The 27,224-nt window shown below is 45.8% G+C and overlaps 1 protein-coding gene across 4 annotated transcripts in view; it reads right to left on the bottom strand.

Moving 5' to 3' along the window:
- The window catches only part of lama1 (laminin, alpha 1), a 261,227-nt gene that overhangs the window by 94,850 nt on the left and 139,153 nt on the right, over positions 1-27,224 (bottom strand). For all 4 annotated transcript variants that reach the window (XM_078397501.1, XM_078397502.1, XM_078397504.1 and 1 more), the window contains 8 exons: positions 26,778-26,905; positions 23,674-23,794; positions 21,568-21,693; positions 16,913-17,034; positions 14,461-14,547; positions 13,750-13,943; positions 10,360-10,502; positions 701-799 (listed from right to left, as the gene is read on the bottom strand). In XM_078397501.1, the coding sequence (XP_078253627.1) occupies positions 701-799; positions 10,360-10,502; positions 13,750-13,943; positions 14,461-14,547; positions 16,913-17,034; positions 21,568-21,693; positions 23,674-23,794; positions 26,778-26,905 (1,020 nt within the window). The remainder of the gene's footprint in view (positions 1-700; positions 800-10,359; positions 10,503-13,749; positions 13,944-14,460; positions 14,548-16,912; positions 17,035-21,567; positions 21,694-23,673; positions 23,795-26,777; positions 26,906-27,224) is intronic.

The raw sequence follows: 27,224 nt of genomic DNA, 5'->3' as shown, positions 1-27,224 counted from the left end.
CCAGCAGGACCACACCGACCAATGATCACCCATACATTAGTTCTATCCTGCAACCAAGGGATAATTTACAGAAGCCAATTAACCTACAAACCTGCACGTCTTTGGAGTGTGGGAGGAAACCTTAGCACCCAGAGAAAACCCACATGGTTACAGGGAGAATGTACAAACTCCATACAGACAGTACCAGTAGTCAGGATCGAACTTGGGTCTCTGGCGCTGTAAGGCAGCAACTCTACCTCTGTGCCACCGTGCTGTCCTGTGTATGAAGATGGCTGACTAGAACAACTCACGTCAAAGTTCCTTCCATGCAGCTGACAGAGGTTTACAAATGCATCAACGGTTCTTGATTTTCAAGGTTCTCTTTTCTTTGCCCCCTCCATTCTAGCTTCCTCTTATCAATGACTGCTACATTTTAAGTGGGTACGTCAAACAGGCGATCCAGAAAACTGAAGCATCAGGAAACCCATGCAGTCACAGGGAGAATGTGCAATCTCAGTGGGCTGAGAAGAGGCAGATGGAATACAGCACAGCAAAGTGTGGAGTCGCGCATTTTGGTAGTAGGAATAAAGGGGTACACTATTTTCTGGCGCTGTAAGTTAGCAACTGTACCGCTGCGCCACTATGCCGCCCTAATACTTCGGTCAAAATTTGCACCTTTAACTGAGAATGTGATGAGGATTTATTTTTGCTTTCGGCTTACCCTGCGTTGTAAGTGGCGGATGTCCGAGGCTAAAGCAAACATCTGTCCCTCTGCCTGCATGATGGTGGCAGTTGTGTTCCGCCTTGGTGTCAAGGTCATCTGCGAGAAAAACAGTAAATTAGGTTATTTTTGGAGAATTCAAACCATTCCTGTTTCCTACCACATCCTAAAAGAATTGCGTTAATGGACTACTGTAAATTACCCCCTTCCATGGTAGAATCTGGGGGGAGTTGTTGGTGGACACTAAATGCTGTAGTAACTCAGCGGGACAGGCAGCATCTCTGGAGACAAGGAATGGGTGACGTTTCGGGTCGAGACCCTTCTTCCGATGGAACGCAGAGAGAATGGGATTAATGTAGGGTCAGTGCGAATGGGTGGCTAATGGTTGGTATGGACTCGGTGGGTTGAAGGGCCACTATCTGTGCTGTGTCTCTCTGAAATAACAAAATTTAAAGGGCATTTGCAGAGGTCCATGGATAGAAGATTTAGAGGGATCTGGGCCAAACACGGGTAAATGGGACTACCTTCGATGGGCAACGTGTTAGGCATGGCTGAGTTAGGCTGATGGGCCTGTTTCCATGCAGTATGACTCTATGACTTATCAACTGATCACATCTTAATACAGTAACCTTATGGTACAAAGCAAGGATTGTTGAGTGGGCCTCAAATGTAAATGCTAGGTTTTGTGGTGCGTAATTTCTATTTGTTCAGTTTACGAATGAAAGACTCAAATTCATGCAATGCCCCTCATGACCATATGTTGGGCCAGCTGGTTCTTCAGACACTGGGCTATATTTGAAGTACATTTATTGGTACAAGATGGGACGTGATAGTCGATTGAAACTCAGCAAAGTTCCAGATGGCAACAACATGTAATGACTGGATTTAGCACAGTTGCTTGAATGATATAGTCCGGGGCAGCATGAATAACTCCCAGCTGTTCCTCAAAATAGCATCTTATGGTCTTTTGCACCCACCTGACAGCTAAAAAGGACTCGATTTAACATCTTATCCCACAGATGGCACCTTCAGGAATGGAGCACACCCTCAGTATTACAATGGTGACAGCCCAAACCACAGCATTCTAACTCAGCTAAGTGGATTACAGTCCAAGACATCGGCTCGGCCACATTTGGAGCATTGTGTTTAGTTTTGGTCAACCTGCTGTAGGAAGGACGTTGAGCTGGAATGAGTGCAGAGAAGATTTACGAGGATGTTGCCAGGACTTAAGGGGCTGAGCTACAGGGAGAGGTTGAGCAGGCTAGGACTTAATTCCTTGGAGCGCAGGAGGATGAGGGGCGATGCATTAGATCATGAGGGGAATAGATTGGGTGAATGCACAGAATTCTTTACCCAGAGTAGAGGAATCAAGATCCCGAGGACCTCAGTTTAAGGTGAGAGGAGAAAAATCTAATCGATACTTGAGGGGCAACCTTTTCACATGGAGGGTGGTGAGTGTATGGAGGTAGTTGAGGCAGGTACTCTAACAACATTTAAAAGGGCAAGTGCATGGATCGGAAAAGTTTAGTGGGCTATAGGCCAAACATGGGCAGGTGGAACCAGTGCAGATGGGGCATCTTGGTCGGCATAGGCAAGTTGGGCCGAAGGGCCAGTTTCCGTGCTGTCATTGATGACAACCATCAAAGCAAGGGCCTGAGCACCTTAAGTTACTTTTCCTTCTGTTCCTTTTCATGCAGCCTTACATTAGAATCACAGGCTTTATTAAGATGGTATGAAAAATTAAAACTTTTCAATCATAGTGACTGCTTCTTCATTGGAATCGTGCACCCTGTGTTTGTGAAATGGAACAGACTGTTTTTCCATATTGCACTTTTAAGGGGCTATCAATTACTGGCAGTAAAACTATCTTCAAGTTAAATTCACTGAATAAAATGTGCTAGAACAATGCTTGCTCCACATATAAATCACTTCTTACTTTGCAAACTTTGCCAGTGCTCCTGCAGCAAAATAAAACAATGGCGAATGTAAATGTTATGCCAAATGAGTTCAATTATTTGCATAACAGGTTGGAAGTTTGAGTAGGGATACACAAGAAAATATGACATTAGCAGGTCTCTTGTTGTGAGCTCTTTGAACAATCCCTATCCTCGGGATTGAGAGATGCAGCTGTTCCACATTAACTGACTTCAGCAATTAAAGCATTGACTCCCTGTGAAAACTGCTGCCTCCGCTGTCTTCCCCTGAAATCTTCTGTCTCATTTAACACTTATAGATCTGACAACATAAGGTCCGATCTATAGACTCTAGATTTACAGCGTGGAAACAGGCTCTTTGGCCCACCAAGTCTGTGCCGACCAGCGATCACACTAGCCCTATCCTACACACTAGGGACAATTTATAGAAGCCAAATAACCTACAAACCCGCATGTCTTTAGAATGTGGGTGGAAACTGGCGGAGCACCCGGAGAAAAGCTACGCAGTGGCGGCATCTCTGGAGAACAAGATTGGTGGCACCATCTCTGGATAACATGGATAGGTAACAACATCTCTGGAGAACATGGACAAGTAACAACATCTCTGGAGAACATGGACAAGTAACAACATCTCTGGAGAACATGGATAGGATGGCACCATGTTCTCCAGAGATGCTGCCTGACATGCTGAGTTACTTCAGCACAATGCAATTCTGACATCTTTATTTTGATAGAATGTGGGTTATGGTGCGGTGGTGGTCAGCGAGGTCTTGAAATCCCGGCTTTGGATGTGCGGGTTTGGGCTGACTCGGTGTGGAGTTTGGCAGGGATGTCGCGGGGAAAAGCTCAGTGGGTCAGAAAGAGAAACAGAGTTAATATCTCGAGTTGGCGACCGGTCGTCATTCCCAAATCACTTTAAGTTGGACAGTGGAGCATTGTGACTCCTTGTGTAAAGGTCGGAAGGTGGTTTCTAAAGTACAAGTGGGGATCTCTGTAGAGTATGGGCAGGAAATACATCGCGCCCTTGCATTGGGTGGCGATTACAGTGAGGGCGAGTGCGGCCAGCGCCTGCTCCATGTGTATGGTGGAGCTGGAGACATCAAGGGCAGCTCTCTCGGTGTTGGTGGCACCGGCTGCACACCATGTTCCCATTGGGGCGGCTCGGCCCCCTGGTGGCCGGCGCCTCCCACTCCTGCGAACTTGGCTCGCCCGCTTCGACCCCGGGCTCCACCGGCATCGTGTGCAGGTTTGCTGGGGAAGCTGCCTTAGTCTGTGGGTTCTGGGGAGGGGAAAGGAATTGGGTGGCCCAGCAGCTTCCCGCCCAACCAACCAACCAAACATGCCCTCCAGGACAGCAGAGTCTGGCTCGGTGTCCGGCTGCCGTGGGGAATTGAGCCGGACTGTCAATGGGGAACCTGTGATTGGTGTCGGGGAATGGCTCGGTTTCTGACGGTTGTTTGTGGATTGGACGAATTCCCGTGGGTTTGGACAGTTTGAGTGGATTGTGGGCCGCTGCGTGACTTGGAGGCACTGATTTAATGTTGCTCCCTCAGAGGGAGTGGCATTGAGTCGGTGCTTCTGGGTCACGCAGCGGGTTGCAGTCCACCTGGATTGCTTGAACCTGCGGGAATTCGTCCAATCCATGGGGAGCGGCCAGGGACTGGGTCATTCTTTGACGCTTGTCGTGGGTTCCTCATTGACAGTCCGGGTTGGTTCCTTGCGGCAGCCGGTGGACCGAGCCGGACTGTCTTGGAGGGCATGTTTGGTTGGTTGGGTGGGCGGGCGGGAAGTTGCCAGGTTTTTTTATACCTTTCCCCTCCCCAGAGCTTGCAGGCTGGGGCAGCATCATTGGTAAACCTGCACACAATGCCAGTGGAGTTTGTGGTTGGGGTGGGCGGGCCTGGTTTGTGGGAGAGGGAGGCGCCAGCCATCGGGAGGAATGGATTTTGGGACCTCGCTGATTATTGCTGCATTTTGTTGCGATTTCTGGGAGCCCCTAACGGAGGTTGCGTAACAACCCACCTCCCAGCCTGGGTGGCCGCCATTGGTGGAGCGGGGGCACGTGGCCAATGGCTGGGTGAGGCCATGTGGGGCGCGGGCGGTGACATCCCCTTGTCCCGTATTTAAGGCCCCTTTATAACACATGCTACAGGCCCCACATTAGCTTAATCCGGCCCTGCCTCTCCGTTCTCCGCTCACTGTTCTCTCTCCCCTCCACTCACTGCCCCTCCATCCTCCGCATTCCCTCTGCCACTTACTGCCCTCTCTCCCCTACAGTCACTGCACCCTCCCGTTTTTGCACCAACACCTCTCTGTTCCATTCACTGCCTTTCTCTCCTCCATTATTTGCACACTTCCTACCCTAATTAACAGCCACCTCTCTCCTCTGCCCACTGCTGCCAATCAGTCCCCTTCCTCCCCACTCATGGGCCTCTTCCCCACTCACCACACGTTCCTTGGCCCATTCACGACCCCTTCCCTCCCCCACCTCACGACCCCATCCTTCCCCTACACATGGCTCCTTCTCTACCCCACTTACTGCTTTCTCTCTCCCCCACAATCTGCCCCCTCCTAGCCACTCTCTCTGCCTCTTTACTTCAAACAGCAAGGAATCACGCCTGAATCATTTCCCTAATGGTACCTGCTTAGCCTTTAAAATCAGACCTGTTCTGAAAGGTCCTGATCACAAACAGATCTACGGGCAACCTATTCTAATTCCTTGGGTAATACTGTAAAGAGGGTAATAGATTATGGACCAGATACAGGCAGATAGGGTCATAAGAATGGCGTCACAACTGATGCAGAACTGGTGGGCCGAAGGGCCTGCTCCTTGTTCTATGTTCTGAGGGTTACCTGACAAATAACTACACTCCATGTAAACCTGATACATTTAAATTCCAAAAGCATGCAAAGACCTGTGTAAATATATCATTTCCATCAATGTGCTGCTGAAAAAATACATTGCTGTGCATATAAATCCTGTTTACTATCCTTCAGCTTATGTTTCAACAAATTGTGCTACACATTTGTAATTTGCAAACACTATCACATGCAACAGTCTACATTAATTTATTTTAGTTTAGAGATACAGCATGGAAACAGGCCCTTCGGCCCATCGAGTCCATGCCGACCAACGATCACCCGTACATTCTAGTTGCATCCTACACACTAGGGACAATTAATGGAAGCTATTAACCTACAAACCTATACGTCTTTGGAGTGAGGGAGGAAGCCAGAGCACCCGGAGGAAACCCATATGGTCACAGGGAGAATGTAAATACTTTGAACAGACAGCACCTGTAGTCAGGTTTGAATCTGGATATCTGCCGCTGTAAGGCAGGAGCTCTACCACCGCGTCACTATGCCCCTTTTGTGGTGATCAGGTGAGTCAACGTTATTAATTCCTGCAGCAATGTTTTTCAACAGGTCGGCAGGTTGAGGGCAAGAGGGAACTGGCACGAAAGAGGCCCGGCACAAATCAGTCACGGTGACACAGAACGGCGGGGCAGCCCAGAGGGACCAGGTGGCCTAATTTTGCTTGGGGGGTTTTACCGCTGATATGTGATGTACAATCCAGTTTCCAGTTGTAGAAATCACACTATGCAATGATGTCACAATCCATCTCACCTGATCCTATATGAGAACACAGAACAGTACAAAACACGTACCAGCCCTTTGCACAAAGTGTCTGTGCTAAAAATGATGCAAATTTAAACTATCCCTTCACATGTACATGATCCATATCCCTTAATTCTCTGTACATTCATGTTTAGTTTAGTTAATTGTCACGTGCACCATGCTCCAGTGAAAAGCTTTCCACGTGCTAACCAGTCAGCAGAAAGACTGCATGAGTACAATTGAGCCATCCAGTGTACAGGTACATGATAAAGGGAGTAACGTTTAGTGCAAGATAAAGTCTAGCAAAGTCTGATTGAAGACAGTCCCAGGCTCTCCAATGACTCCATCAGTTTGTCCATCAGTTACTCCAGCAGTTTGTGCCTTTTTTTAGATTTTTAATTGAATGGCGATAAATTAGACAATAGGTGCAGGAGTAGGCCATTCGGCCCTTCGCGCCAGCACCATCATTCAATGTGATCATGGCTGATCATTCTCAATCAGTACCCAGTTCCTGCCTTCTCCCCATAGCCCCTGACTCAGCTATCCTTAAGAGCTCTATCTAGCTCTCTCTTGAAAGCATTCAGAGAACTGGCCTCCACTGCCTTCTGAGGCAGAGAATTCCACAGATTTACAACTCTCTGACTGAAAATATTTTTCCTCATATCTGTTCTTAAACTGTGGCCCCTGGTTCTGGACTCCCCCAACATTGGGAACATGTTTCCTGCCTCTAAAGTTTCCAACCCCTTAATAATCTTATATGTTTCAATAAGATCCTTCTCCTTGTAAATTCCAGTGTATACAAGCCTAGTCACTCCAGTCTTTCAACATAACAGTCCCGCCATTCCGGGAATTAACCTAGTAAACCTACGCTGCACGCCCTCAATAGCAAGAATATCCCTCCTCAAATGGTGAGACCAAAACTGCACACAGTACTCCAGGTGCGGTCTCACTAGGACCCTGTACAACTGCAGAAGGACCTCTTTGCTCCTATACTCAACTCCTCTTATAGATAATAGACAATAGGTGCAGGAGGAGGCCATTCGGCCCTTCGGGCCAGCACCGCCATTCAATGTGATCATGGCTGATCATTCTCAATCAGTACCCCGTTCCTGCCTTCTCCCCATACCCCCTGACTCCGCTATCCTTAAGAGCTCTATCCAGCTCTCTCTTGAATGCATTCAGAGAATTGGCCCCCACTGCCTTCTGAGGCAGAGAATTCCACAGATTCACAACTCTCTGGCTGAAAAAGTTTTTCCTCATCTCAGTTCTAAATGGGCTACCCCTTATTCTTAAACTGTGGCCCCTTGTTCTGGACTCCCCCAACATTGGGAACATGTTTCCTGCCTCTAACGTGTCCAACCCCTTAATAATCTTATACGTTTCGATAAGATCTCCTCTCATCCTTCTAAATTCCAGTGTATACAAGCCTAGTCGCTCCAGTCTTTCAACATATGATAGTCCCGCCATTCCGGGAATTAACCTAGTAAACCTACGCTGCACGCCCTCAATAGCAAGAATATCCTTCCTCAAATTTGGGGAGCAAAACTGCACACAGTACTCCAGGTGCGGTCTCACTAGGGTCCTGTACAACTGCAGAAGGACCTCTTTGCTCCTATACTCAACTCCTCTTGTTATGAAGGCCAACATTCCATTGGCTTTCTTCACTGCCTGCTGTACCTGCATGCTTCCTTTCAGTGACTGATGCACTAAGACACCCAGATCGCATTGTACGTCCCCTGTTCCTAACTTGACACCATTCAGATAATACTCTGCCTTCCTATTCTTACCACCAAAGTGGATAACCTCACACTTATCCACATTAAACTGCATCTGCCATGCATCCGCCCACTCACACAACCTGTCCAAGTCACCCTGCAACCTCATAGCATCTTCCTCACAGTTCACACTACCACCCAGCTTTGTATCATCTGCAAATTTGCTAATGGTACTTTTAATCCCTTCATCCAAGTCATTAATATATATTGTAAATAGCTGCGGTCCCAGCACAGAGTCTTGCGGTACCCCACTAGTTACTGCCTGCCATTCTGAAAGGGACCCATTTATCCCCACTCTTTGCTTTCTGTCTGTCAACCAATTTTCTATCCATGTCAGTACCCTACCTCCAATACCACGTGCTCTAATTTTGCCCACTAATCTCCTATGTGGAACCTTGTCAAAAGCTTTCTGAAAGTCAAGGTACACCACATCCACCTGTCAATTTTCCTGGTTACATCCTCAAAGAATTCCAGAAGATTAGTCAAGCATGATTTCCCCTTCGTAAATCCATGCTGACTCGGAACAATCCTGTTACTACTATCCAAATGCTCCGCAATTTCGTCGTTTATAATTGACTCCAGCATCTTCCCCACCACTGATGTCAGTCTAACTGGTCTATAATTTCCCGTTTTCTCTCTCCCTCCTTTCTTAAAAAGTGGGACAGCATTAGCTACCCTCCAATCCACAGGAACTGATCCTGAATCTATAGAACATTGGAAAATGATCACCAATGCATCCACAATTTCTAGCCCCACCTCCTTAAGTACTCTGGGATGCAGACCATCAGGCCCTGGGGATTTATCAGCCTTCAGTCCCATCAGTCTACCCAACACCATTTCCTGCCTAATGTGGATTTCCTTCAGTTCCTCCGTCACCCTTGGATCTCTGCCCACTAGAACATCTGGGAGATTGCTTGTATCTTCCTTAGTGAAGACAGATCCAAAGTACCGGTTCAACTCGTCTGCCATTTCCTTGTTTCCCATAATAAATTCCCCCGCTTCTGTCTTCAAGGGACCCACATTTGCCTTGACTATTTTTTTCCTCTTTACATACTTAAAAAAGCTTTTACTATCCTCCTTTATATTATTGGCTAGTTTACCCTCGTACCTTATCTTTTCTCCCCGTATTGCCTTCTTAGTCATCTTCTGTTGCTCTTTAAAAGAGTCCCAATCCTCTGGCTTCCCACTCTTCTTTGCTTTGTTGTACTTCTGCTCTTTTATTTTTATGCTGTCCTTGACTTCCCTTGTCAGCCACGGGTGTCTCTTACTCCCCTTGGAATCTTTCCTCCTCTTTGGGATAAATTGATCCTGCAACTTCTGCATTATTCCCAGGAATACCTGCCATTGCTGTTCCACTGTCTTCCCTGCAAGGGCCTCCTTCCAGTCAATTCTGGCCAGCTCCTGCCTCATGCCTCTGTAATCCCCTTTGCTATACTGTAATACTGACACTTCCGATTTTCCCTTCTCAATTTGTAGAGTAAAACTTATTATATTGTGATCACTGCATCCTAATGGCTCTTTTACCTCGAGTCCCCTTATCAGATCAGGTTCATTACACAACACTAAAGCTCCAGTACAAGCTGTTCTAAGAATCCATCTCGGAGACACTCCACAAACTCTCTTTCCTGGGGTCCATTACCAACCTGATTTTCCCAGTCTACCTGCATGTTGAAATCTCCCATAACCACCGTAGCATTACATTTGCGACATGCCAATTTTAGCTCCTCATTCAACTTGCATCCTATGTCGAGGCTACTGTTTGGGGGCCTGTAGATGACTCCCATTAGGGTCTTTTTACCCTTACAATTCCTCATTTCTACCCATACTGATTCTACATCTCTTGTTATGAAGGCCAACATTCCATTGGCTTTCTTCACTGCCTGCTGTTCCTGCATGCTTCCTTTCAGTGACTGATGCACTAGGACACCCAGATCTCGTTGTACGTCCCCTTTTCCTAACTTGACACTATCCAGATAATAATCTGCCTTCCTATTCTTACCACCAGGTAATAAGAAGATCCACCGAATCCTGGGTTTTGGTATAACGGTTAATGAAAGGAACTATGTAGGTGCAGTGGACGAATACGAAGGATGATAGACACAAAATGCTGGAGTAACTCAGTGAGTGAGACAACATCTCTGGCGAAAAAGAATAGGTGACGTTTCAGGTTGAGACCCTTCTTCAGACAGAAGGATGGACAACATTGACCGTGTTAAATGGTGGAAGGACCAGGTAAACGACTCCTATTTCTCTGCACACGTTCCAATCTCCACACTAAATGAACTGCAAGCCGATCTCAGGCAAACTGTATGTATCACTTTCGATATCTCACCTTGTAATTCTCAGTAATGCTTTTAATGGCAATGATGAGCTTATAAGGAGCCAGGTCAAACCCGGTCAGGTTAATTGCCGTCAGACTGGCTTCCAGATTTTCGAGGTCAGACAGCAAGAGCCCTGTGCAGCCATCATCACAAGCTGGGGGATTGAAGGATGCAAGATATTGAGAAACATAAATCTTAACATAAATCAAGAATCTCCAAACATCCCTGCCGCGATTTTGTTGTTTTATCAATAAAAGTGTTGGAGAATAATCTTTTAATTTACCATTGCAAAGCTGAACCTGTATCTTCTGCTAGAATCCCCCTTGTGTGATATCAGCATGAGATAGCTGCAGAATGATTCAGTGATTCATGGTACTCTGGGATTCACTCCCAGCAAACACAAGGATTAGTCGTCATTAATCATGATCATCAAATCCACAATATCAGCTGTTTGCATCAACACTTCTTTTCTGCCCTTTCAGCGCATCTATTTTAATCGTCATTGTGATTTTGGGCCCTTCATATCTCTATTAATCTGCATTTTTTTGTTTCCAAAATTTGGACCAGATTTGACCATGTTAACAAACTGAACAGGCAAAGTATCAATAATATATTGGTGATTTTTCACTTGCTCCTTTAAAAGACAGGGCGGCATGGTGACACAGAGGTAGAGTTGCTGTCTTACAGCGCCAGAGACCCGGGTTCGATCCTGACTACGGGCGCTGGCTGTACGGAGTTTGTCCGATCTCCCCGTGACGGCGTGGGTTTTCTCTGGGTGCTCCGGTTTTCTCCCACACTCCAAAGACGTACAGGTTTGTAAGATAATTGGCTTCGGTAAAGACTGGAAATTGTCCCAGTGTATAAGGTAGTCCAAATATGTACGGGGTGATCACTGGTCGGCGCAGAATTGGTGGTCCTGTTTCCACCCTGTATCTCCAAATAAAACTAAAACAATAAATGGATGTAATTTCAGCGCAAAGCTACTTTTTGTAAATCACTTTTGTTTGCTGTTTCTATTTTCATGGATTTAAAAGGCAATTTATCCAAATGTGCCTGTTTTGAACAAGCAGGTCTGGGATGGGTGCCTCCCTGGTTCTGTTTTAATTTGAGAGATGAAGCGTGGAAACTGGCCCTTCGGTCCAGCAAGTCTGCTCCGATCAGCGATCACCCATACAATGGTCCTATGTTATACCAGTTTTGAATGCTACCCATTAGGGACAATTGGCTGAATGGGAGATACCAGAGGGTAATGGTTGACAACTGTATGTCAGGTTGGAGGCCAGTGTCTAGTGGAGTACCCCAAGGATCTGTGTTGGGTCCGCTGTTGTTTGTCATTTACATCAATGATCTGGATGATGGTGTGGCAAATTGGATTAGTAAGTATGCAGATGATACTAAGATAGGTGGTGTAGTTAATAATGAAGTAGATTTTCAAAGTCTACAGAGAGACTTGGGCCTTTTGGAAGGGTGGGCTGAAAGATGGCAGATGGAGTTTAATGCTGATAAGTGTGAGGTGCTGCATTTTGGTAGGACAAATCAAAATAGGACGTACAGGGTAAATGGTAGGGAATTGAGGAATGCAGTGAAACAGAGGGATCTGGGAATAACTGTGCATTGTTCCCTGAAGGTGGAATCTCATGTGGATAGGGTGGTGAAGAAGGCATTTGGTAAGCTTGCCTTTATAAATCAGAGCATTGAATATAGAAGTTGGGACGTAATGTTAAAATTGTACAAGGCATTGGTGAGGCCGAATCTGGAATATGGTGTGCAGTTCTGGTCGCCAAATTATAGGAAGGATGTCAACAAAATAGAGAGAGTACAGAGGAGATTTACTAGAATGTTGCCTGGGTTTCAGCACTTAAGCTACAGAGAGAGATTGAACAGGTTGGGTCTTTATTCTTTGGAGCGCAGAAGGTTAAGGGGGGACTTGATAGAGGTTTTTAAAATTTTAAGAGGGACGGACAGAGTTGACGTGGGTAAGCTTTTCCCTTTGAGAGTGGGGAAGATTCAAACAAGGGGACAAAAGTTTAGGGGTAACATGAGGGGTAACTTTTTTACTCAAGAGGGTGGTGGCTGTATGGAATGAGCTTTCGGTGGAAGTGGTGGAGGCAGGCTCGATTTTATTATTTAAGAGTAAATTAGATAGGTATATGGATGGGAAGGGATTGGAGGGTTATGGTCTGAGAGCAGGTAGATGGGACTAGGTCGGAAAAAGTGTTCGGCATGGACTAGAAGGGCCGAACTGGCCTGTTTCCGTGCTGTAATTGTTATATGGTTATATGGTTATATGGTTAACAGACACAAATTAACCTGGAAACCTGCAAGTCTCTGGCATATGGGAGGAAACCAGAGCAACTGGAGATAACCTATGCTTTTTCAGGGGGAACATACAAACTCCACACAGCACCTATAATTAGGGTCGAACCCAGGTCTCTGGTGCTGTAAGGCAGCAACTCTACCCCTATTCTCCACCAAGTTCAGTGTTGAGTTGGATTAGACGGAGTATAAAACAGACAGGGCTCAAAACGGACTCATTCCTACTGAGTGTGTAAAATCTAATCTAATGGCTCAAACTGCTACATTTGAAAGTTTCTTTGAAAATAGGCTGTCTTCTCTTTTGGGCTTTGCAGTTTTATGCTTGGGGCAAATTTCTATCTACAGTTGAACTTCAGGACGATTTATGACTGGGCGATAATATAAAATGCACCACATCAGACAAACATTGCACACCTGATTTTTCTTTCAACTTCAATAGAAACGGCCTTCCTCTGATATCATCCGACTACCTATATCCCAGTAGATCTTTCCTTTTTTTGCACCAAAGCTATGTGAAAAACTAGGTTCCCCTTTCCCTCTTTGGGTTCTTAAAGTCAAAATCAAACAGCAGAGAGACAGCCCATCAGCCCAGCAAGGCCAGGCCATGCTGGCCATCAAGCACCCATTTAAACTAATTCTAGTTTTTATACTCCCCAAAATACCATCAACTCCTGCCAGATTCTACAAATCACCCACACACAAAGGCAATTTAAAGCGGCCAATTAACCTGTTAGCATATGTTTGAGATGAGGGAGGAATCTGGAGCACCAAGGAAACATGCTTGATTAAAGGGAGTAGAAACAAAAAACTGCAGATGCTGGTTAATAAAGAAAAGGACAGACAGTGCTGGAGTAACTTAGCAGGTCAGGCGGTATCTCGGGAGAACATGGATAGGTGACGTTTCGGGTTGCGTCAGAAGAATGGCCCCGACCTGAAACGTCACCTATCCATGTTCTGGATATGCTGCCTGACCCACTGAGTTACTTCAGCACTTTATTACTTTTGGGCATTAGCCAGTATCTGCAGTTCCTCGTTTCTACATTTTGACCGCACAGTAAGCAGGCGACATGCGAAGATATACTCACAGATGCATTCGCGGTCTAACAGCACGTGCTTGTGTTCACACTGATCGCACAGACGACCCGTAACACCGGATTTGCAAACACAATGGCCCAGCAGAGAATCGCAGTTACTGTGGACGGAGCCACTTGGATTACATTCACATTGATGGCATTTACCTCCTGGTGCACTTGGATTGCCATAGTAACCGGCAGCACATCTGGAGTCACAGAGGGGCATATAATTATTGAGAAAAAAATCCACTGCTTCATATCAGTGTTCTGATCGTTGAGAGTCATAGAGTCATACAGCATGGAAACAGGCTCTCTGGCCCAACTTGCCCACGCCAACCAACATGCCCCAAATACACTAGTCCCACTTGTCTGCGTCTGGCCCCTATCCCTCTAAATCCATCTACACGCATTTCTCATTTATCAAAACTCTGTAGCAAAATGGCCCATGTATTAAAAAGAAAGTGAGCTGATTGAACAAAGACTTGGCTGAGCATAATTCTGAATAAAATTACCATTTCGCATGAACATCATAAAAGTAAATGTGCTGACTAGGTTCAGATTTTCTCATTAAATACTACTGCTAGTTGCTATACACTCTGATTAATGCAAGGCATTTTCATCTTAAAATTGTACGGTTGATTTATACCGCTGATAAACCTGTCATCCCCACAACTAAACAGGCTGCAAACGCATGGAGCAATGCCGTGCAATAATGAAACCAACCTTTCACAGTGCTGTCCTTCATAGCCGGGCAGGCAGGCATTACAGCGGAAATCATTCACACCTTCTAACACACATGTAGGGCTAAAACTGGAGAAAGAAACAGGACAGCCAAACTTACATTAATGCAAAATGGAGATACAAGGAAATCCAGATGCTTGAATCTTGAGTAGAACACAATGTGCTGGAGTAACCCAGCAGGTCAGGTAGCATCTGTGGAATAAATGGACAGGAGTTCCTCCCACTGATGCTGCCTGACCTGCTGAGTCACTCCAGCACTTTGTGTTTTACTTATGCTGAAGCAAAATACATTGCACGTTTGCCAGCATTGAACCCCCTTTTTGAACAATTCTTTTAGGCTTCGATTTATTATTGTCATGTGTATTGTGGTATAGCGAAAAGCTTTGTTTTGTATAATATCCAAGCAAATCACATAAAACTATACATGAATACAATCGAGCCGTACTCAAATATAACCGGTAGAGCAAAGGAAAAGATACAGAGTGCAGAATATAGATCTCAGCATTATAGCGCAACAGTTCCAGAGACAAAGTCCAAAGTTTGCAATGGGATAGAGATGAATCTGACAGTACCCTGACTGTTCAGATGATTAGATTCCAATGTAAACTGAAAGGAAGACACCTTGGTTGTAAACAGATATGGGAAGTATGGATTTGTTTTGTACAGAATAATTATTTCCGCACTGGGATCTCTTTCTCTGGAGCATCAGAGGCTGAGGACAGACCTGAAGTATATAAAATTATGAGAGGCATAGATAGGGTAGACAGTCAGAATCTATTCTCCAGGGTAGAACTGTCAAAGACTGGAGACATAGCTTTAAGGTCAGAGGGGGAAAGTTTCAAGGAGAAGTGTGGGGCAAGTTATTTTACACAGAGAATCATGGGTACCTAGAATGCTCTGCTGGAATGGTTTAGTTTAGTTTATTGTCAAGTGTACTGAAGAACAGTGAAAAGCTTTTTGATGACTATCCAGTCAGTGGAAAGACGATACATGACTATAATTGAGCTATTTACAGTGTATACATACATGATAAGGGAATAATGTTTAGTGCAAGGAAAAGCCAGCAACGTCCGATCAAGGATAGTTCGAAGGTCACCAATGAGGAAGACAGTAGTTTAGGACTGCTCTCTGGTTGTGGTTGGATGATTCAGTTGCCTGATAACAGCTGGGAAGAAACTGTCCCTGAATCTGGACGTTTGCGTTTTCACACTTTACCTTTTGCCTGATGGGAGAGGGGAGAAGAGGGAGTGGCCAGGGTGTGACTCGTCCTTGATTATGCGGTTGGCATTACCGTGGCAGTGTGAGGTATAAATGGAGTCAATGGAAGGGAGGTGGTGGAAACAGATACAATAGTGGCTTTTAAGAGGCTTTTAGATAGGCACATTAATATGCAGAGAATGGAGGGATATAGGTCACGTGCACGCAGGCTTTTTTCCCAGGGCCAAATGTCAAAAGACTAGGGGGCATAGGATTAACGTAGGAGATGTACGGGGCACCTTTTACAAAGAAGTTGGTGCATGACTGGAATGAGCTGGTGGTAGAGGCAGATGTGATAGATGTATTTAAGAGGCTTTATGATAGGCACATCTAGCCTAATGATAGATGTAAAGTTTATGAAACTTTTAGATATGCAGGGAATGGAAGGATGAGGATCACGTGCAGACAGAGGAGATTAACTTGGCACTATGTTTGGCATGGACAACGTGGGCCGAAGGGCCCATTCCACGGCTGAAGATAGACACAAAACGCTGGGATCACTCAGCGGGACAGGCACCATCTCTGGAGAGAAGGAATGGTTCTTCAGACTGTGCTGTATTGTCCTACACTGCTCATCACATCTTGCTATTGAGGTCGTGCAGCGTAGGTTTACTAGGTTAATTCCCGGAATGGCGGGACTGTCATATGTTGAAAGACTGGAGCGACTAGGCTTGTATACACTGGAATTTAGAAGGATGAGAGGGAATCTTATCGAAACGTATAAGATTATTAAGGGGTTGGACACATTAGAGGCAGGAAACATGTTCCCAATGTTGGGGGAGTCCAGAACAAGGGGCCACAGTTTGAGAATAAGGGGTAGGCCATTTAGAACAGAGATGAGGAAAAACTTTTTCAGTCAGAGAGTTGTGAATCTGTGGAATTCTCTGCCTCAGAGGGCAGTGGAGGCCAATTCTCTGAATACATTCAAGAGAGAGCTAGATAGAGCTCTTAAGGATAACGGAGTCAGGGGGTATAGGGAGAAAGCGGGAACGGGGTACTGATTGAGAATGGTCAGCCATGATCACATTGGATGGCGGTGCTGGCTCGAAGGGCCGAATGGCCTACTCCTGCACCTATTGTCTATTGTCTATTGGAACACTGTGGAAATGCTTTCCCTTTTCCCTGGACAGGAAAGAACAACCTCTGCAAGTCACGGCAGCCTGCAGTCATAAATTACCTGCCGGAATTAGGCCTGGGGCAGGCACAGAGCGAGCAGTCATTGATGGATCCGTTTACTCTGCCATAGTATCCTGAAGCACACAGCTCGCAGTGGTCACCCGCTGTGTAATCTCGGCATCCCTAGTAGAGAATCACAAGTAGATCAGCCTCACCCAGCAGGATATTGCCGCGGCTAGAATCATGCATTGACTAAGCATGGTTAATGGAGACAGTTCATGGGAACAAAATTGCCTGAATGAGACAGATGAGATAACGCTCAAGCAATTAGGCCGTGAAGAGCAATTTTATAGTAGAAATGAAAGCCTTACTTGATCACATATCCCTTTGTCAGATTGACCAGGTTAAATAAATGAAGCAGTACTTGTTTGCGGACTCACAAATCACAAATCTTGACATTGTTTAGTTTAGTTTAGAGATACAGGGTGAAAACAGGCCCTTCTGCCCACCGAGTCCGCACCGACCGGCGATCCCCGCACATTAACAATATCCTACACACACTAGGGACAATTTACACTTATACCAAGCCAATTAACCTACAAACCTGTACGTCTTTGGAATGTGTGAGGAAACCAAAGGTCTCGGGAAAAAACCCATGCGGTCACAGGGAGAACGTATAAACTCCGTACTGACAGCACCCGTGGCCAGGACCGAACCCAGGTCTGCTGGCGCTGTAAGGCAGCAACTCTACCGCTGTGCCACTGTGCCACCCTTGTTGATAAGTTAGAAACTAATCCAACAGATAAACTGCAGGTGTAAGCTCATAAGATGGAACCTCTGAGCCCTTTGAGTTATCTTTTATTCATTCACTGGATGTAGGTGTCACAGACAAGGTGTCCATTTATAATCAGCTCGAATTGCCCTGGAGAAGGCTGTATGTAGTGAGGCAATGTTCAGAATGGGCACAGCCTCCGTTAGTTAGGCTGGGAAAGCTACTGCATAATTATATAGCTATTTAAAAGACATTTGGACAGGAATAGGAAACATTTAGCGGGATAAGGGCCAAACGTGGGCAGGCGGAACTGGTATGGATGGGGCATATTGGTCGGCATGGACAAGTTGGTCCGAAGGGCCTGGTTGCGTGCTATATGACTCTATATGCGGCAAATGGTCACCCTCTGAAAATCAACAGTAACAATTCAGGCACATTGTGTTTTACGCGTGTCTGATGTGCGCCTTTTTGAAATAACACGGCTGTTTAATTAATATCAAAACCTAATTTACGCGCAGTATTTTTTAAACAATGTGTTCAAATGTACGCTTGTTTAAATATATATGCTTAGTGTCCGCATTTGTTAATTACGCGTTGCCTTTCAGGAATGTAACCCCTGTGTAGCTTATTTTGAGAGCTGGTTCAATCATTATTATAAATCTAATTGAAGTATTATTTTCCAGTTAAACACTGAAAAAATCTTAGAACAATCACAGACTTATGAATGCCTTTGGGGGATAAGTTAACTGTAATGCTTTGAATATGTTTCATTCCTAAAAGGGAGACTCATTTTACCAGAACTTTAATTCACTTGAGGTTACTCTGTGGGCTTAACAGTAATCGATGCATCGTTAACATTGGATGAAACTAGGAAAATGGACGGGGAGAGCCGGTGGATGTAGTGTACCTTGACTTTCAGAAAGCCTTTGACAAGGTCCCACATAGGAGATTAGTGTGCAAAATTAGAGCACATGGTATTGGGGATAGGGTACTGACATGGATAGAAAATTGGTTGGCAGACAGAAAGCAAAGAGTAGGGATAAATGGGTCCCTTTCAGAATGGCAGGCAGTGACTAGTGGGGTACCGCAAGGCTCAGTGCTAGGACCGCAGCTATTTACAATATACATTAATGACTTGGATGAAGGGATTAAAAGTAACATTAGCAAATTTGCAAATGACACAAAGCTGGGTGGCAGTGTGAACTGTGAGGAAGATGCTATGAGGTTGCAGGGTGACTTGGACAGTCTGTGTGAGTGGGCGGATGCAGTTTAATGTGGATAAGTGTGAGGTTATCCACTTTGGTGGTGAGAATAGGAAGGCAGATTATTATGTGAATGGTGTCAAGTTAGGGAAAGGGTACGTACAACGAGATCTCGGTGTCCTAGTGCATCAGTCACTGAAAGGAAGCATGCAGGTACAGAAGGCAGTGAAGAAAGCCAATGGAATGTTGGCCTTCATAACAAGAGGAGTTGAGTATAAGAGCAAAGAGGTCCGTCTACAGTTGTACAGGGCCCTAGTGAGACCTGGAGTACTGTGTGCAGTTTTGGTCTCCAAATTTGAGGAAGGATATTCTTGCTATTGAGGGAATGCAGTGTAGGTTTACTAGGTTAATTCCCGGAATGGCGGGACTGTCATATGTTGAAAGACTGGAGCGACTAGGCTTGTATACACTGGAATTTAGAAGGATGAGAGGGGATCTTATTGAAACATATAAGATTATTAAGGGGTTGGACACGTTAGAGGCAGGAAACATGTTCCCAATGTTGGGGGAGTCTAGAACCAGGGGGCACAGTTTAAGAATAAGGGGTAGGCTATTTAGAACAGAGATGAGGAAAAACCTTTTCAGAGAGTTGTAAATCTGTGGAATTCTCTGCCTCAGAAGGCAGTGGAGGCCAGTTCTCTGAATGCTTTCAAGAGAGAGCTAGATAGAACTCTTATGGATAGCGGAGTCAGGGTGATGGGGAGAAGGCAGGAACGGGGTACTAATTGAGAATGATCAGCCATGATCACATCGAATGGTGGTGCCGGCTCGAAGGGCCGAATGGCCTACTCCTGCACCTATTGTCCATTGTCTATTGGATGTTTAATCCAATTAATATTAAAATAATCAAGCTAAAATTGATACTTTAAAATAAACAGATATTTGCTCAAAAGAGCAGGTTACTGTCAAAAGCTGTAATGTATTTTAGAATTCACCTTAGTTTAGTTTAGAAGTACAGAATGAAAACCGGCTCATCGGCCCATCAAATCCAGTCGGGCAGTCCCATTCACACTAGTTCGATGTTATCCCACTTTCCCATCCACTCCCAACACACCAGGGACAATTTACAGAGGCCAATTGACCTTCAAACCTGGAGGTCTTTTGGATGTGAAAAGAAATTAGAGCACACGGAGGAAGCCAACGTGGTCACAGGGAAAACGTGCAAACTCTACACAGCCAGCAACCGAGGTCAGGATTGAACTTGGTCTCTGGCGCTGTGAGGTAGCAGCTCTATCAACAGGGCCAATGTGCCACCCTGTACAAACAGCACGGTGGCGCAGTGGTAGAGTTGCTGCCTTACAGCGAATGCAGCGCCGGAGACCCGGGTTCGATCCCGACTATGGGTGCTGTCTGTACAGAGTTCTCTCCGTGACCTGCGTCGGTTTTCTCTGAGATCTTCGGTTTCTTCCCACACTCCAAAGACGTACAGGTATGTAGGTTAATTGGCTTGGTAAATGTTAAAAAAAACTTGTCCCTAGTGGGTATAAGATAGTGTTATTGTGTGGGGATCGCTGGTCGGTGCAGACCCGGTGGGCCTAAAGGACCTGTTTCCGCGCTTTAACTCTAAACTAAAGTAAATATTAGATTTGTACAGTCTCTTCATTAAAACTGCACCAGTATATCTGGTACCCGAGCGGGACCGGATGGAAGGGGAGAGGGAGAGGTGGCACTAGAGCTCCTTAGATGGATGGCCAGTGGGGAGAGAGATGGAGGGCTGGTGGCAGATGCTAAGGGGTGGTGGGGAAGAAACAACGTGACTGGGGCTGGCAGGGATGGATGGTCAGGGGTGGGGTGATGAGCAGGTAAACAGAAAGGTATCAAAAGCCTGCAGTGATAGATGGTTGGGGAAGCTGTGCTATCCCGAACGGTTAATTTCCGCACATTTAAATTAAAAAATATATTTTAATTGCACCCACGATCACTAAATATGATGTCGGTGAAAATACTTTGTGTATTAATTGAGCATCAATTATACTTCCTGGTAAAAGAATGACACCCCACAAATAAACACACCAAATCTGAGTACTGTGTGCACCATGCCTTTCCGCAGGAACGACTAAATTAAGCGCAGGCTCGGCGAAGCACCTCCTCCAACCTCATCTATTGCATCCGCTGCTCTGGATGTCAACTTATTTACATCGACGAAACCAAGCGCAGGCTCGGCGATCGCTTCGCTGAACACCTGCGCTCGGTCCGCATTAACCAAACTGATCTCCCGGTGGCCGAGCACTTCAACTCCCCCTCCCATTCCCAGTCTGACCTTTCTGTCATGGGCCTCCTCCAGTGCCATAGTGAGGCCCACCGGAACAGCACCTCATATTTCGCCTGGGCAGTTTGCAGCCCAGTGGTATGAACATCGACTTCTCCAACTTTAGATAGCTCCTCTGTCCCTCCCTTCCCCTCCTCCTTCCCAGATCTCCCTCTATCTTCCTGTCTCCACCTATATCCTTCCTTTGTCCCGCCCCCCTGTCATCAGTCTGAAGAAGGGTCTCGACCCGAAACGTCACCCATTCCTTCTCTCCCGAGATGCTGCCTGACCTGCTGAGTTACTCCAGCATTTTGTGAATAAAGAAATTATTCGTTGACCAACTGCAAAAGATTTCCCCAATCTAGCTTAGTCTCTGCTTTCATAGACTAAAAGAGCCAAGGCTCTGAATGTCTCCACCACTAGTTGCCACCTACTTGACATTTGCCTGTATCAAGGTCACAGACAGAGCTGTGGTTGTGGCATTGGCACGAGATACAGGCACGATCGAGTGGGTGAGGTCCATTCGCAATCTTCTGCCGATAAAATCCTGGAGCACATTCCTTCAAAAAAAGAAGACAAAGAGGTTTTATATACAGACATACTGACGAGCAAGAGGATGCAATTCTTAACCTACTCCTTCTAGCTGGGAAAATGGGAGGAATGTTTTGGTTGTCCTTTCGGGGTTTAAATGGCACAGTGGCGCAGCGGTATAGTTACTGCTTTACAGCGCCACAGACCCAGGTTCGATCTTGACAATGGGTGCTGTCTGTATGGGGTTTGTACATTCTCCCTGTGACCGCGTGGGTTTTCTCCGGGTGCTCTGGTTTCCTCCCACACTCCAAAGATGTATAGGTTTGAAGGTTAATTGGTTTTGGTAAAATTGTGAAAATTGTTCCTGGTGTATAGGATAGTGTTAGTCTCCAGGATGATCGCTGGTCAGCGTGGACTGGGTGGGCCGAAGGGCCTAGTTGGTGTTCGCAATCTTCTGACCGAAGTGCATGTCACAACCACTGAGCCGTGACTGAATGGATCACTGAAGGATCATGGGTCAAACATTCCAATTAGTGGTCCACTTGGGCTTTGAATCTGAAGAACTGTCTCCCTTCTTCTGCTTTTCCTTCCTCTTCCCATCAATATGGCAATTTCACAATCATACCACAAGTACAAAATACTGAGAATGCCAGAAATCAGAAATATTAAACAAAAATGCTGGAAATACTCAGTAAGCCACAAGTCTGTCATTTTTTTAAGTCTCAATACAAAAGTTGTGGAAGATCAACAAAGAGTCAGCCAATACTTTACAATTTTCATAATTCCAATGAGGTGATTCAAAGTAGCTCATCATATTCTAGTTGCAGTGTCATCAGAGCTATGATAGATAAACCATTACAATTTTCACTACATAAAGCAAATGCTTCAGCTTTCTGAAGCTGATAAAGAGCTGACTTGCCCTTTTCATTGCATCGATGTTAACAGCTGCCAAGTCATTGAAAGTTAGTGAGCAAGCTCTCTATACATTCTTTGTCAAATATCCACATCTTTCGTGTGACCAGAAACTGTTAAAGAGTTGGTGGAACTGAGCTATACCATTCGTAAGGCTGTATATATTTAATTGAGGAGAATGAAAGGGAAATATCATTCATATATAACATCAGTTAGAGTAGATTCATAGGCTTATAAAGTTATACAGCATGGAAATAAGTCCTTTGGCCAAAAACTCATCTATGCAGCCAAGATTGTATTTACCTGCGTTTGGCCCATATGCTGTAAACCGTCCCTATCTATGTACCTGCCCAAATGTCTTTAAAATATTCTACGAGTACCTGCCCCGAACACCTCATCTGGCAGCTCTTTCCTTGAACCCACCACCCTCTGTGTGAAAAACCTGCCCTCAGACATATGATACAACTTCATTAGTTTATTGCAACACTAGTAGATAGAGTGATAAACAAAGTATACGGCATGTTTAGTTTAGTTTAGAGATACAGTGAGGAAACAGACCCTTTGGCCTCCTGAGTATGCGCCGACCAGCGATCACCTGTACGCTAGTACACTTTTTCAGTCAGAGAGTTGTGAATCTGTGGAATTCTGCACACTAGGGACAATTTACAGAATCCAATTAACCTACAAACCTGCAGGTCTTTGGACTGTGGGAGGAAAGCAGAGCACCCAGAGAAAACCCACGTGGGCACAGTGTGAACGCGCAAACTCTGCATGCTTGTCTCCATCTGTTGGGGGTATTGAGTATAAGGATCAGGAGATCATATTGCAGCATTATAAAATTTTAGTTATGCTGCTTTTGGATATCTGTAAATCTTTGGAATTCTCTTCCCAAGAGAGTTGTCAATGTTCATTTTCTGAACATAATCAAGAGAAGTAATCAATGGATTTTTAGATATGAAGGGATGTTTGGTGGGTAGATGGAAGTGCCATTGAATTAAAAAATCAGCAACGATCCAAAAGAATATCAGATGGGCCAAAGGGCTTCCTCCTGCATCTGATTCTTATATTCCTGTGTAAAGGTGCGGAGTGAGCTGTACCTGGCATGAGAGGCCGGCGTAACCTGAGGGGCAGTCACAGATCTCAATCTGACCGGCACGTTCCCGACCTGCATGAGTTCCATCTTCCTCCATCGCAATGTCCATCGAGATATTAAAAAATCTGGGAAAGTGAGAACAGATATTTTAACCAAGTTTTATTCAACCCTTTGATTAGAATTATCAGGAAATAAGGTTTGGTAAAGTTAGAGTCATGCAGAAAGGAAACAGGCCCTTTGGGCCAACTAATCCATGCTGACCAAGATGCCCAATCTAAAATAGTCCCATTTGCCCTATTTTGGCCTAAATCCCTTCACACTTTTGCATAGACATAAATCCTTCGGCCCAACTAATCCATGCCGACCAAGATGCCTTTCCCAAGATAGGCATCTTTAGGGAATGGGGGTTCCCCTCTCACATCATAGATGAGGCCCTTATTCATGTCCCCTCGGTACCCCGCAGCTCCACCCTTGCTCCCCCTCCCCCTAGTCGCAACAGACAGTCCCCCTAATCTTTACCTCTCACCCCATCAGTCATTGCATACAGCACATAATCCTCCAAATTTTTCACCACCCCCAACAGGATCCTAACACTAGTCACATCTTCCCATCTCCACCCCTTTCCGCCTTCCGCAGAGCCCGTTCCCTCCACAACTACCTAGTTAACATCCCTTCCCACCCAAACCACCCCCTCCCCAGTTACCTTCCCCTGCAACCGCAGAAGATTCAACACCGTCCATATACCTCCTCCCTCAACTCTGTCCAGGGACCCCGACAGTGCTTTCAGGTTAGGCAGAGGTTCACTTGCACCTCCTCCAACCTCATCTACTGTATCTGTTGTTCAAGATGTAATTCTCCTTCCCATTCCCACACAAACCTTTCTGTCCTAGGTCTCCTCCAATGTCAGAGTGAGGCTAAATGCAAATTGGAGGAACAGCATCTCATATTTCGCTTGGGCAGCTTACAGCCCAGCGGTAAGAACTTGGATTGTTTTCACTGGAGCATTGGAGACTGAGAGGAGACCTGATGGAAGTTTATGACATGATGAGCGACAAAGCTAGAGTAGATATTATATTTTTTCAAAGGTGGAAATGTCAAATTACAGAGGGTATAGCTTTAACGGAACGTTTAATGGAGACGAGGGAGGCAAGTTCTCTCACACACAGAGCGATAGGTGCTGGGAACACACTGCAAGAGGAGATGGTAGATGCAGAAATGAGAGCAACGTTAAAGAGACATCTAGACTTACACTTAAACAGACAAGGAGGAGAGAAATATGGACCATGTGCGGGCAGACACAATTAGATAGATTGGCATTACGGTCAGCACGGACGTGATGGTCCAAGGACCGGTCCCTGTGCTGTACTGTTTGATGTCAAAACCATAGACGTTGCTACAGTTGATAAAATGCCTGACCCCTAGGAAGAATCCATTCTTGCTATTGAGGGAGTGCAGCGTAGGGTTCACTAGGCTAATTCCCGGAATGGCGGGACTGTCGTATGTTGCAAGACTGGAGCGACTAGGCTTGTATACACTGGAATTTAGAAGGATGAGAGGAGATCTTATAGAAACGTATAAGATTATTAAGGGGTTGGACACGTTAGAGGCAGGAAACATGTTCCCAATGTTGGGGGAGTCCAGAACAAGGGGCCACAGTTTAAGAATAAGGGGTAGGCCATTTAGAACTGAGATGAGGAAAAACTTTTTCAGTCAGAGAGTTGTGAATCTGTGGAATTCTCTGCCTCAGAAGGCAGTGGAGGCCAATTCGCTGAATGCATTCAAGAGAGAGCTAGAGCTCTTAAGGATAGCGGAGTCAGGGGGTATGGGGAGAAGGCAGGAATGGGGTACTGATTGAGAATGATCAGCCATGATCACATTGAATGGCGGTGCTGGCTCGAAGGGCCGAATGGCCTCCTCCTGCACCTATTGTTTATTGTCAATTGCCGACCGACCTTCAGGCCATCCTCACTGCAACAACTGATCTTTAATCTGACATCCTGTAGTCAGCTGCTCTCCGACATTCCACTCTGTAATGGCGCCCTGAGTATTTTTCGGATTTCTTTTTAGTTCTGCTTGATATGTTCATCTATTGTGACCTGCCATGCCTATCAAAGGATGCAAACTAATCATTTGCCCTGGCCAAAATGGTAGAATTACGATACGATACGATGAAACTTTATTCATTTCTGGAGGGAAATTGGTCTGCTGAGTCACAACGTAAAATGTACACAAATACTTAAAATTAAAAGTGAAAACAAAAAGAAAAAAACAAGCGACTGTTGGCTGGCTGCTGTGAGCACAGCGCCTTCACCGGAACAAATGAACAAACAGACAAACAAACACAGAGGATTCTAAACTAGAGAGCCCCCCCCCCCCCCCACCCGGTCCTCCTTGTCTCTCCCACTGTCCCTCTCAGCAGTCCCCCCCATGCCGGTCCCCCTTGTTCTTCAGGGTGGTCCCCCCACGCCGGGTCCCCATTGACTTCCCCTCCCCCTCACGCTCATCGACTGCGAGGCTCCACCGTCACCGAGGCTCCCGTTGCCACCGAGGGCCCACTGCCACCGAGGGCCCACTGCCACTGAGGCTCCTGTTGCCACCAAGGGCCCACTGCCACTGAGGCACCCGCTATCACCAAGGCACCCGCTGCCGCCGCCGAGTCTCCCGTTGCTGCCACCGAGGCTCCCATTGCCGCCACCGCTGAGGCTCCTTCGGCCCAGACAGGCCTTGTCGCCCGGCAATTGGTGCCCGTTATTATAATTTTACATCATGTACGACACTCGATTCAATTAATGCCCATTATTATAATTTTAAGTCCAGCGCCGTGATACTTAAGCACTGCAGTAATCATTGCTCTCTTATATTTATTCAAGTCATGCCATTCCAATATCAAATCCTTTGTGTGACATTTGATCCAGCTGTTGGAATGACAAATTAATTTTTAATTGATTCATTCCCTGGTGATGTAGAGAGAAGAAAGATTACCCAATCATGCATATGAGTTGCCTTTTGTGTGAGGACATATGAAGTTTCTACTTTCCGCAGACCATTATCTTGGCAAAGAACCTTAAACTCTCCGCACCTGTAATCCACTGGGGTTGCCTTGCTCACCTGCTCTGCTTGAGCCCATTGCCAGAAGAAGCTTTAACCAGGAGGTGTTCGATGTTGCTGAGCACAGACATAAAGTCAGCACGCGAGACGGGTTTGTCAGAAAATGAACTGAAATACTTCCATTCATGCTGCAAAAATAAAACACAGAGAGTAGTTGATCAAACACTGTGAAGAAAAAGAGATCAAACACCTTTCAGCTCGCACCGTCCTGGTCTTTGAGGCAGGTGGTTCAGGGACTTGAGCATGGGTGGCAGCACAGTGGTGTAGCTGGTAGAGCCGCTGCCTCACCGTGTCAGAAACTAGGGCTCAATCATGACTTCAAGTGCTGCCTGTGTCGAGTTTGCACGTCCGTCTGTGGGTTTCCTCTAGATGGTCCAGTTTCCTCACACATCTCCCATGTTGAAAGTGCACACCACCAAACTCAGGATCAGCTTCTTCTCCTCTGTT

Source organism: Rhinoraja longicauda, chromosome 4, assembly GCF_053455715.1.
Source record: "Rhinoraja longicauda isolate Sanriku21f chromosome 4, sRhiLon1.1, whole genome shotgun sequence".
Lineage (NCBI taxonomy): Eukaryota > Metazoa > Chordata > Chondrichthyes > Rajiformes > Arhynchobatidae > Rhinoraja > Rhinoraja longicauda.
This window is presented reverse-complemented; position numbering and strand designations above follow the sequence as displayed.